This window comes from Marmota monax, unplaced genomic scaffold (assembly GCF_021218885.2).
Source record: "Marmota monax isolate L192 unplaced genomic scaffold, Marmota_monax_Labrador192_F-V1.1 WCK01_AAM20220418_F8-fsc00069, whole genome shotgun sequence".
Lineage (NCBI taxonomy): Eukaryota > Metazoa > Chordata > Mammalia > Rodentia > Sciuridae > Marmota > Marmota monax.
The window spans coordinates 2,344,439-2,357,417 of NW_026695243.1; the positions used below are offsets into that span (position 1 = coordinate 2,344,439).

Consider the following 12,979-nt stretch of genomic DNA (forward strand, 5'->3'; position numbering starts at 1 on the left):
AGGATTTATCCTTCAATCTTGGTAGGCTGGTGCTTTGTTTTCTTGCTCTAACCACTGTCCAGGAAGGAGAGTAAAACATAGCATCCCCTGGCTATGCACACAGTGAGGGAAGTAGAAGAGGGCATCAGTTCTGACTTCATAATGAGCATGGCTTTCTGATGTAAAACTTAACAGTACATTTCAGAAATTTTGTAGAATTCAAAGGGAAATTCCCTGGTCTGTAGCTTCTAGATTCCGACTTTATCCCTTCAATTTTACACATTTTCCAAAGCTCATTCTAGTACATTCCTATCTATCATATCTGGTACATATCTGTTTTCTGGTTCTTCAAAATAACCACATGCAGAAGTCCCAACTAAGATTGGAATGTTTTAATTTTGAACCTAGAAGTGTAAATTTCTTTAAAAGAGATAACAGATGCTTTTTTTTCCTTTTTTTTTTTTTTTTGTAACTCCACACTTAACTGTCATTGCCCTTATAACCAGAGTGCCCATGTAATTTTTCATCCAGACCAGGACACGTGACAGTGAAAGATAAGTGGGGAGATGGGTAACACCTTCACTAGGACAGCAGACAACCTGGATTTGCATAATTAGTATCCTGTGCCTAACTAGATGTTATATATTTTTATGTTTGGATATCAATGCTAATAAAGTTGAAAAAGATTTACCTGCTACCAGACAGCTGTCATTATACCGCCTTTGCAATAACTTACTCTTTAAAAAATAATTTAAAAATTGAGAGTATTTTTCTCAAGTCTCCATTCATTTTAGGTGTCTCCCTAACACTTGTATTTGGGTGGGGAATAACTGGGGACTGAACCCAGGATGCTGTACAACTGAGCTACATCCTCAGGCCTCTCTATTTTAAGACATGGTCTCCCTAAGTTGCCCAGGCTGACCTCAAACTTTCTATCCCTAGTCTTTTTCCCTCTGACCAGCTTCATCACCGAGCTACATTTAATTCATCGGTTTTCTCATGTTGTTTGAAGTTTTATTCATGCAGTTCCCCCTTCAGTCAGCACATTCTGAGGCTATTGCTCAAGAACCCCATGTTCCACAAGCCTTCCCTTTTGTTTCCAAGCAGTTAGTCCCTCCACTGTTTGTGGCCTTGAATCACTTTGTCCATTCCTCTTTTAGGGTACTTTGCTGGGATTTACCTGCTTTAGGTAGCAAGTAAATGGCTGATAAGGATTAATTCTGTAGGTCGGATATCTTTCTACATATGGCCCAGGCATTCAACACACAACAGGAATTAAGTTCAAAGTTTGTAGTGAATTTTATTGCAACTTTCTCTTACTCAGGCACCACTCAGCAACATAATAAATGACCAATTAATTCAGTAAGAATTAAAAAGAGTTTGCAGAAATTCTCACCATTGGGCCTTTCTTGTGCTGGCCTTGTCAACACCAAAGGTTTAACAATAAAAATGGAAAACATCTTTGGGGGGTTTAACTAATGAAATCCAAGTAAATGTCTTAGTTATTAATCTTAAGAAAATCTCCAATACTTGGAAAGTGTATGAAAAACATGTACCACTGAACGTTTTTCTCTAATACGTGAAATTTTTCTTGAGAGCTGTCCATTCAGGGTTGGAGTAGTTATGCTGCTGAAGAAGAATCCTCAGGCTTCTGCTGGCAGATGCACAGGTGACAAGAATGACATTGTTGTTCAGAGTGAAGAAATTGAGTGTAATTTCCTCCAGGGGAAAGAAGGTGTCTTTCCTTTTTGCCTGGTCTGCAATGTTGAGTGGAGCTGAAAGGCCACAGGTCTCAATAGGCAGCCTGATTGTGTTAACAAAAACTTAGTTTAATTACAAAGGATTCCCCCCCACCCCCGCAGGCTATACCATAGTTGCACTCCTAGCTCTTGTGCAAATTATCTTCATGATTTGGGGCGAGTCATTTGCCTCTGACACCTTTTGTTTTTATTTCAATGTATGTATTCTGTCAATATTGCACCAATATATTTTTTTCTCACAGTAAATTAATTTCTTTGAGGGCAGCAATATAGATACTGTGTGCACCCTTTACCGCTACTTGTCTACTATACCCAAGAAGCTTATCTATGCAAGGGTGTCAAATTAATGAATATAAATATGAGAACCACCTTCTAGAAACAAAGTGTTTAAAAAAAAACCAAACTGAATGCTTTATGTTAATCTAGGACAGAGGGTAAGTGCCCCTTTTAGTAGGCCTCTGACTACTTAAGAACAGCATCTATATCATTCATAAGCATCCGAGAGCCACAACCACCTTTTATTTTACATTGATGAGAAAACATCCCAGATCACAGGAGAACCTTTATCCCAGGCTTCTCGTGCATCCTCTGGAAAAGTCCTCGTGGAAGCAGTGAAGGTGGCTGGGACCCTGAGAAACACCTTTCATTTTTACAGTTAACACAAAGCATGGTTTGGTGTCTGTGCTTTCACAGGAGGAAAACAGTGTGTGCTATATATATTTATATCACTGATTTCCTCAACCTTTGGTGAACAATTTTACAAGCATTTAGTCCTTAGTTGTGTGCAAACAACCTATAGCACGTACGGGCACAGGCAGCCCACAGGGAAGTTTCTGGACTCCTAGTATTCTCCCTGTTAGCACCCAATTTCAGTATAACCTCAAAGTCCTTGCACCAGCCCCTCTGGCCAGTTGTAGGCAGCATCACACCCGCATTCTGGGCATCCTTAGGTAACGAGCTCATATACAGGAGAAGCCAAGCCAGTGGAAGAAAAGCAAAATGAGAAAGGAAGAGAGGAGAGCCACAAGGACAAGGACAAATGGCCTACAACTAATAAAAATGAAGATGGTTTTTCTTATGTGGTTTGCAAAATCCTTTTGGAGGCAATTCCAAAAGAAAAGTTTTAAAATGGCCTAATAACAGAATCACTTCAGTAAGTGTGTGGCTTTCCAAGGGCATCTCTTTAAAAGAAAATAATCATTTGATTTCTATGAGTTATGATATATTTGTTTTAAATATTTATTATAAAACTAAAAAGCACTTTGAACAATGATTATACCTATGAATATAAGGTAATTTGTAGGTTATATGAATGAGATGGAAACATTCTTAATTTTATAGTCTGAGGACCAAATTCAGTGCTGGGTACCTCTGCAACAGCCACCATTAAAGACTTTGAGGCTTCTGGACACTTGATGAGGATCAGAAGATTAAGGATAACAAAGGTGCCAATAAATGGCACAGGCAATTCCAAGCTTGCTTTACAGAATATATGGGCGTCTGGGTGAGGCAAAACAGGTGACCCATTTCAGTTTTATTTAGAGAGGTAGCATAGGTTGGCAGGTATCAAACAGTTTTTGTATCTCACCAGCCACATTTACATCCTGGCTTTATTTACCCTTTGTAGCTGAATAACCCTCTCCAAAGTATTTAATTTCTCCAAGGCACAGTTGCCCCCCCTGTAAAATGCCTAGTGAGTCTGCCTGGCAAAGAGTTTTCAATAAACATCAATTTCTCTGAAAGGGTGTTAGCGTCAAATCAAGGGTCACAATCCAATTGTATATTATGAAACAAGTTTAGTGGGTTGCAACTGGCATATTTTAAAAACAACATCAAAATGCCTTGTACATAACAGCACATAATGTCTCATTATGTCTCTGCTGAGTTTTGGTATAAATGCATTTTTTACTGTGGGTTACAGCCAAAAAGTTTCAATCTCTGCTCTACAGAGAAATGTTCAGGTTATGTCAAAAAAGCCTTTAAAAGTGCTGTCTTTATTCAAATGAGCCCCTAAAAATGTTCAGATCTTAATCAAAGCATTCTTAACTTGTGCAATAAATGTAAGACTTGAATCATAGAGAAGATAAATTTTATCTGACACTATACAGCATTAAATTCAAATTTAAGATTGGTTTCTGTGTCATACTGACTTATTTATACATATAAGCACTTTATAGGTATATCATTTATAGTTGATTAATTTCTATAAAAAGTTGGCTATTATGTTCTATTATGGGGGGAAATGAGATAAAACTTCTAAATAATTTTAATAAGGCTTTTTAAAAAATGACTAACTTGCCAAATCATGAAGACTGTTAGAGTAATATTCCAATCCTGATCACAGCAATAAAAGTGAGAGACTTATGTGAGTACAATGGAGTACCACACTGGCTCAGTAAAAATGAGAAATTCCAGAACAAAACGTGAGCTACAAACACAGGCCTCCTTTCTCCTTTAGGTCCTTTTGAGTTCCTAGTGCTGCCCCTAAGATGGCATGCAGGAAACATGGGCAATCTGAGGTTGACAGAGTAGAGTACTATGCAGTGATGAAGAAGGGTGGGATACTGGAAATTACAGAATCAAATGACACAGCTGAATCTTGACATAACTAACTACATTTATCATTTTAGCTGACTACCTGGACTGGTCCTATCAGCAACTGAGTTTAAGAATCCTGTTTTAATGCCGGTTGTGGTGGTGCATGCCTGTAATCCCAGCTCCTGGGAAAGCCGAGGCAGAAGATTAAAAAGTTTGAGGCCAGCCCCAGCAATTAGTGAGATCCTGTCTCAAAAATAAAAAATAAAAAGGTGGGCATGTGATTCAGTGATTTAGTTCCCCTGGATTCAATCCCCAGTACCAAAAAAAAAAAAAAAAAAAAAAAAGGCTTGTTTTAAATATTTGGGTGAGCACTGATCCTGTTCAGGTTTGAACAGTTGGTGTTAAAGGGATGGGCCAGAGAATAGAAAAGAGTTGGAGTTCAAAACGACCTTATAGGTATCCAATATCTGATACTGGATCATAACCTGACCCTTAAAGTATTTCTTTCTTGGTATTATTTGAAAGATACAGGTAAATAGATAACATTTGATGCTTCGTTAGTGATAATCATAAATGGTGCTTTGTCCCACTGGAATTTATTGCTGAGATTCAAAGAGTATGTAAGAAAAAGCTCTCTCACAGAGGTGAAAGGTAACATCAGTAAGTTATTAAAGGAAAACTCAGCAAGAAAGAAGCTAAGTGATGACCACTCAGCCCCCTGATGAACTTTGACTTCTAGAAAGACACCTTTTGGGGTGCAGGTGCCCATTCTGTCCTCAGGAAAGAGTAAAGGGCAAGGCAGAAGGCAGCTCCCTCCTATTTCAACTGAGTTGACAGTACAGAGTGACTCTGTCTAGAATTTTACATTCTTTTCTAGATTTAAAACCTCCTTGCTGTTTGAGACAGAAAGGGGGGGTTCTGTCTGTGTTGGCATTAGCACCACGAGTCCTTTGCTGGGTCTGAGCCTTGGCATTGGGCTCTGTCATCTTCTAGAATGTGGGCAAAGGTAAGCCTGAGTGCCACTTTTTGGAGGAAACAGCAGCTGTGGAAAGTGAAGGAACGCACAGGCGAAAGCAAAGCCGGGAAGAGGAGTGTGCTACAACTGAGGTAGAAAGCTGGCTCAGTCCTCCAGTGGCCACCTGAAGAAAGGGTGGCTCAGAGCCCTCTGTGTGGCGGCTACATCAACTCCTCAGAATGAGACGCTGCCCCAGGATAGGCCCTTGCTCTTTTCCCCTCTGCTCATTTTCAAGTATTTTGAACATTAACGATGTTCAAAATACTTGGAAATTTTTTTTCTTTTTTTTAAACTTAAGAAATTATAGGACAGGGTGATGAAAAATGGGAAATGATAAAAAAGATTCTGAGAAAAACCTTCACTATACATGGGTAGAATTCACCCCATAAACCAAGGACTTTTCCAAAATTATGAAGAATTGACAGCAAAGGGCACTAGGTCTCTTTGAGATGTGAGGGGAGGATGACAGAGTGAGCATGGTGGCTGGCTGGTAAGTCTCCTACCACTTGAGACTCAAGGCAGAACCTAGAAAAGAAGCCAGGGTCACAGAGTAAGATATCTTAAAGAGAACTTAGTATAAGAAAACAGAAGGAGTGGCCTATTAATTTCCTTCACCAGAAAAATATATTTGGATCAAACTGCAACTGGGTTCACTGAATGGGCTCCATTATGTAGCTCAACCTGTGCTCCTTGTGAGGCCCTGACTTCCCTGTCTGATAAACAGGGCTCCTGAACTCCCATTCTTTTCCTAGATACCAGGCCTAAATAATCCACAAATACACTTAGCCTTAAGATCTGCAGTTCATTTCTATACATCTTAAGTTCTTGTCAGCGTTACAGATTCAGTTTTCACATTTCTAGGCAGAAAATTTGTACCTCGGCCATCTTTAAACTTGACCTGACATTACCCACTCTGAGCCAGGCTCCTTGATCTCTAACATCAACAACACCCAGCAAACAAAATACAACCACTTAATATGGTTCAATTCCACTTGGGCATCTAGAGCCACTGTCTTGATACATGATGTTCCAAAGCTGTGTGTCCAACAGCAGCAAGGTGCTTGTTAGGATAGATACGCTGGCACCAATAATACTGAAATTGAGTTTTTAGCTGCATTTTTTGTCACTTTGGCTGGGAAGATCTGGACAGCTGGAAGTGAGCTTCTCCATCATTTTCTGTTTTCTTCTTTGTATCAGTTTTCCACCTGTGAAGCCCAACACCCCACCACCAAGTGCAGCTGCAATTCCTGCCACTTTGAAGCCTGCAAGGAGGCCAATCGGACCCCCCACCACTCCTCCGATGAGTGCACCTGCCACGGGCAGAGCTGCCAGCTTGTATTTTGCAGCCTGTAAAAAAAAATAAATAAATAAAAATAAATTCAATTTAGAAATTGAGTGGAGAATATCTGCCTGTGGTGATGTGCATTTTCCTCTCATTACTCCTGGCAATGCCTCTTTAACTCTTGGTACATAATTAACCTTAGAGATTGTAGTGTTGGGGGAGAAAAAAAGTATTCCACAGGTACTACAATTGCTCCAGATCTCAGGACTTGGAGAAATGGGCTACAAGTAGATTTTACTTGTAAAAAAATCAATCCACTAACTAGTTGGCTTATTTAAATAGTTTCCACAGCCACAGATTACATAACCAATTTTTTTTATGATGCACAGAGATTATTCTATACTATGAACCTGGGTATTCAAATCCACATCTTATGGAAAATAGATGATCCCAATCCATGCATGCGGTCACGTTCTTACACTTTTGATTCTTGCTCCTGCCCCCTGCTCTCCCTGGACCTCTGCAGACATTCATTCCCTCATGACACCAAATGCCTTACACTCGGCCTACTGTTTATTCTCTTTGAAAAAATAAATTTTCTTTCCTAATAGAACGAATCTTCGAGTAGAATATTACAACCATTGATTTCTTGCACTACCTATGTGTCATTTTTTCCTTATTTCCTTAATTGCTGGTTCCCTCAACACTGAAGAGAGCAGATCAATTGGGTTAATACTAGAGATTCCTGGGAGCCAGAGTACCATTGATTTGTCAGCAGGAGCAGAATCTTACCTTCCCCAAGTTTTTGGTTCCCTCTTCAACATTCACAGCAGCACTGTTGACATGGTCTGCAATGCTGTCAATCTTCTCCTGCTGAGACTAGATGCAAAGGAATTATGAGTGAGCGCTCCTGCTGGGGAGCGGTGGGACGCCAACACACACTATTTTAATTCCTGTAATCAAGGCCCCGGGTACTGCAGCCTTGCAGTCTTAATAGCGGTTCATTAATAGCATCTGATAAACCATGTCGAAAGCACAAATTCACTTTCATGAAAAAAAAGAGGGGGACTTAATTATTGGGTAATAAAAGGGTGGCACCTTCATAGCAAAAAGCATCTCACACTGAAATTCATTCAAACATACAAACATATTATTGTTCAAATGAATCCACTTTCCAGGAGGAAAAAAAAATCCAAATAAGCATTTATATGTTATGTTGGGTTTGATGGGAGAAAAACAAAATCAAACAAGAAAACTCCTCCCTAATCTATCTTCTTTGAAGATTCTGTTTAAATCAGGCAAATTTAGAAATAAAATGCCCTTCATCCAATAAATATAAAAAGTGTTAAGTTTTAGGAATAAGGCTATGATATGATTTGATCTACAATGACATCTTTCCACTTGGGCTATTCAGGAGGGAGCAGTGAATGAACCTATCATCCTGGGTTTCACACCTGTAGCCAAACTTCAAACATTAAAAAATCATGATGAGTTAAACTATTTCAGGTTGAATATATTAATAAAATATATTAAATAGCAACACCTGTGCTGACACAACAGCAACTGTGGCTGTGGCCCTGGGGCAGGAATGCTGAGGTAATGGAGAGTATTTTCCTCTCTGAAGTGTGAAACCCCACAACAGTGCTTTTGACAAGAGGTCACTGGGCCTCTGCCCTAACACCTCCAGGGATAAGAACAGATCCCTCGCAGGAACACATGCTTATTTTAAAATCAACTTATTCAAATTTACATAGAATGATGTGTACTCATTTTATCGGTGCAGTATGATGAACTCTGACAAATGATAAACCCCTATAATCACCCATGCAACTAACCACCATCACAATTAGCATGGAGATTATTTTTGTAATTTGCAGGAAGAAAAGAGAGAGAGAATCCCTCTTTGATTCCAGATAAATGCCTTCTACAATGAGCATGAAATAATTCAGCTTGAATCCTGAAGTATTTGATTGCCCTTATATAACTGACCTGCTCACTTACACTGAGGGAGACATAAAATAACACTCTCCTAATTCCAATCAACACTTCACTTGTGAACAAACAACATGGCTAATTTTTCCCATCGTTGTCTCCTATTAGCATTATTGATATTCCGTCCCTTCCCAGTATGTACCTTTTATTGTTGGGCCTTTTGTGGTATCTTTTCATTATAGGATTCTCCACCACTATCTTGATAACACAGTACAATCCCTTAAAAAGTCCTTTTTCAGTTTTCTTTGTCTCAGTCAGAGACAAGTACAAGAACAGTTCTTAAACTAAGTGGGCCACAAAATCACCTGTGGGGCTTCTTTAAACACAGATTGCTGGGCCCCACTCCCAGTAGGCCTGGGGTAGAACTGAGAATTTATGTTTCAAATAAGTTCCTGGATGAAGCTCATGCTGCTGATTCTCAAACTTTAAAAGTCAGTAGTACATATGATAAGAATAAGGGCATAACCTCTGGTCAGATATTCTGTGTTCAAATTCTCAACATACACCTTTGGACAAATTTCTCCGGCTATGTGTCAGTACTCTCAGCTATCAAATGAAGATAATGCTATTTATACCTCATGGAGACGAAGGAGAATAACATGAGATGTCTTCAAAGCATGAGGAGAAGAATCGAAGAATTCATCCTGACCTTCCCAAGATAAGTGTTCACTCTCATTTTCCTACCAAAAAATATATCGAGCTTTTTCCTATGATGCTTGAAAATTCTAGGGCAAACATTAGATCTCTCCTAGCATTCACTTGTTGGCTTTTTGTTTTTCTCAGACAGTAAAACTTTTAAAAGTCAGCTTTCTTTTTCTGATTCTTAGAAGCAATGGATATTAGCCAGTGCTAATATCCATCTTGCCTGCATTTCTGACGCCCTAGCACTGTTTCTGTTTGGGACACTCCAGCACCCCCTACTCCTGCCTGAAAGAGTCTATGCTAGCAGATAAATCACAGGGGTAAAATCCTGTCACCAACCTTTGCATCTTGATGAGTTGAGGGTAGAAGAACAATAGCCCATGTTCTTCCTTCCCCACAGCCGCAAATAATTTTTGGCCAGAGGGAGGAGCCTGCCAGGATTATTGCCATTTCCATCTCCAAGTGTGATCTCAAGGCCTCAGGGAAATACTTCTAATGCTCCTTTTTAGGATATTTTAAGGGTATTGCAACCTTATAACTTTTTAAGTTAAAGTGAAATTTTAAATATCATTTTAATATTTTTAAATGAAAATCCTTTGGAATAAATTGAGAAAAGACTAGAAGAAAAAAAAAGTCAATCCTAGGATTACCAATTATTTGAACTATTACACACACCCTCTATGTCTGCAATCCCCAGCAATGGTGAGGCCTGTCTTGCCCTGGAGTAGCCCACATCTGCAAGTTCTATTCACTGGCCCCAGAAGACCGAATAAATCTGGGGGAGGGGAGATAAGGCAGAGAGTAGAAAATCTGGGATCAGCAGGCATCCTTTAATTGTGTGGCTCTACCTTCCTCTTCCCCTACCTTACTTGGTTTGAATCCTCAAACGGCCCATATCTTCAGATTCTGCTTCATAAATAAGGAGGACTCAATGGCACTCACAATGATTACAGTTTAGCATCAAAATGGTATCACAGAGTTGTCAGTCACTATCAGTAGAATGCCAAACTAGACTCCATTCAGAGCTGAATCTGGGCACATTTCTCCACTGTATCTGTGGCTCTTTATGCTGGGCCACAGACACACCAGCCACACACAACCTACCCCAGCCTAGAAAGCCAAGCTCCTATGGCAGCTCGGGTCCTTCTCATTCTATCCGCCAACTCCCCCTCTTAGCTTCCGATGTGCTCTATGTTTGTCTTCATCCACCTAGGCCTCCCACATCTGTCAAACTTCAAACCCCTGCCTGGTATTTTATTCTTTGGCACTTAAAAGTGTTCTCAGCATTCCTTTAACAATGAGCTAAGCCATTTATGAGGGACACTGCAGTGCTTCTCAAATTAGAGTAGTGTATAGATTTCCTTGTAAAGAAAAAAAAATCTCAAAACTCCGAGAGTATGTCCATGGATTTCATTTTAAGGAACACTGACTTTCATCTCCCACTGGCCTGAAAATAACTGAATCTTGATGAATAATAGGGGCTCCTAAGATTCTGAAGCAAACGTGATTTATCAAATTAATACTTTAAAAGAAAAATGCAATTTGGGCAGATGAATTAAAAACTAACAAGGAATTATTTTTTCCTTTAATGCTTATTATGAGTACTTGTAAGCCCAGCATCCTCTATATCAAATAATAGTAATACATTCAACAAATCCATTTACATCAATAATAATGCTCTTCCTTGGAGAATTAGTTGTGCAATTTTATTAGTGTGCTTGGAAAACTATGAGTTTTTTTTAAGAAGACTCCAGTATTTTCCTTTATTCCTAAGTTCCATATTTATTCATATGCAATCAATCATAAAATACACAGAGAAGCTCAGAAACACACATATCAGCACTATGATATTCAGGCAGAGCACAAGATCATATTGGCCTAGAATAGGTGATAAGCAGAGTAGAGAAGGAGGACACTGACATAGGGGGATTCAGCAGTGGACAAGGGACTAAAGGAACTCTAGTACTAAAATGTCTGAAGATAATGTTGATACAAAAGTAGAATTTATGGATGGGGCCAAGGGATCCAAGGGAAGGACAAATGCAGAAATGCAGGTGAGGTCAGAGGAAAGGGAAAAGGATGGGAAGTAATAAACATCATCTCATTTAGTCCTCCCACTGGTTTTATAACGCCAATTGTTGCCCAATAATATCTTGAAGATCATATAGGTAGGTAATAAATGGAGGAATCTAATCTAATCCACAGTTTTGTGTATCCAGAGTAAAACTGCACTTCAAAAGCTGTAGGGAATAAGGTAAAAGGTAGAAGTCAAAACAGTATCAGCAGCAAGGATGACATGCTGTCAAGCTACCGGCCTGGAGTTCTTTAAATTCTCCTTGAGTAGAAATAGGGCTGGTTACAAGAAAAGGCAGTAAAGGTGAATGAAGCAGGGCAAATGAAGCAGGGCACCTAGTAGATATTAATTTGTTAAAATTAACAGGACCAACCATGCTTTCATCCCTCAATGGCTTTGTAGGTCCTCTGTGTTGTGCTCAAGTACAAATAACATAAATTGACCATTTTAACTATACAATTTAGTGGCATTAAGTACATTCATAATGTCGTACAACCATTACCACTATCCTGTAGGTTCTTTTTATACTATTCTCTATTCTTCATTGAGCTAACCATAGTACTACGTACACAGAAAGTGTTCCTTAAGTACGTGATTAATTTGCCTAGATACTATCATGTCCATGTGACGATAACAAGAGGATGTGGTCACTTTGGTTATGTTCCCAGGTCATTCTGTACCTAAATGGAGCTTCTGTGAATCTTTGGCCATGTGGTCATGAGAACTCAGTCACTCTGGGAATAATAATCAGGGGTTCTCCTTTGAGCTTTTGCCAAATAGCATTCTGCTCATGTCCTTGTACACATTATTATAAATAGGACATTTGTATAGAGCTATGGCTATAGATGGCTACAGCCAGAGTCTTCCTGCATAAATCTTCCTTGGGCTGGGGTTAGGAGCTGCTTATGTAACACAATTAAACATAACTGTTTAATGTAACTGTTAGATGGCTACAAACTTTCATTTTTCTTTCATGTGCCTACCCCATTAGAAAGGAAATGTATTTGTCTGGAGTGAGAAGAACTCTGTACATGTTTCCTTTGTTTTTTAAATCAACTTGATTGAGGTATAATTTACATACATTAAAACACATAGTTTAAATGTACAGGCTGATGGCTTTGGCAAATGTATAAATTTTATAAACTGCATTAGATTCAGAAATTATTAGTTACAATAATTGAATAAATTTTGATTCTAACCAACATATTTTTGGGGATTCCCTGCTGTATGTAAATATATTATTAGATTATACAGATACCTAATCCAGAGACTTCCAGCATTTTGTTTCTTCTGACTTAGAGGCATCAGAAATAATTCAAATGATTTATTGCATTTAATTTTAGTCATTACATTTCTAGCAAATATCCATAAACTAGGATATAAGCAGAATAAGGGGTGAAACTGGAAAGTCATATTGCAAAAGGAACACAAATGAATGGATTCTTAAGAAGTGAATATATGGTGGGGTGGGGTTGGGAGAGGAAAGTGATACAGGTCTTACAACCTAGAAAATCTTTTATATGAAAAAAAGTCCAGTGGCTTGGTATCTGGCTCTAGATGGTAAACGTACCAAAGAGTAGTTATCATAGAGCAGAGCTTACACATGGAAGACCTTCTGACTCCACACCTCCACATGGCATGGTAGAAACATCAAGTATGCCTGCACTGTAATTATGCAAAAAGGAGCTAAAAGACCC

The 12,979-nt window shown here is 39.0% G+C and overlaps 1 protein-coding gene across 2 annotated transcripts in view; it reads right to left on the minus strand.

The window, feature by feature from the left end:
• Positions 1-1,254: 1,254 nt before the first annotated feature.
• The window catches only part of Stx17 (syntaxin 17), a 64,127-nt gene continuing 52,402 nt past the window's right edge, over positions 1,255-12,979 (minus strand). For both annotated transcript variants that reach the window (XM_046457297.2, XM_046457299.2), the window contains exons 7-8: positions 7,367-7,453; positions 1,255-6,639 (exon numbers count right to left, since the gene is read on the minus strand). In XM_046457297.2, the coding sequence (XP_046313253.1) occupies positions 6,400-6,639; positions 7,367-7,453 (327 nt within the window). In that variant the 3' untranslated portion in view covers positions 1,255-6,399. The remainder of the gene's footprint in view (positions 6,640-7,366; positions 7,454-12,979) is intronic.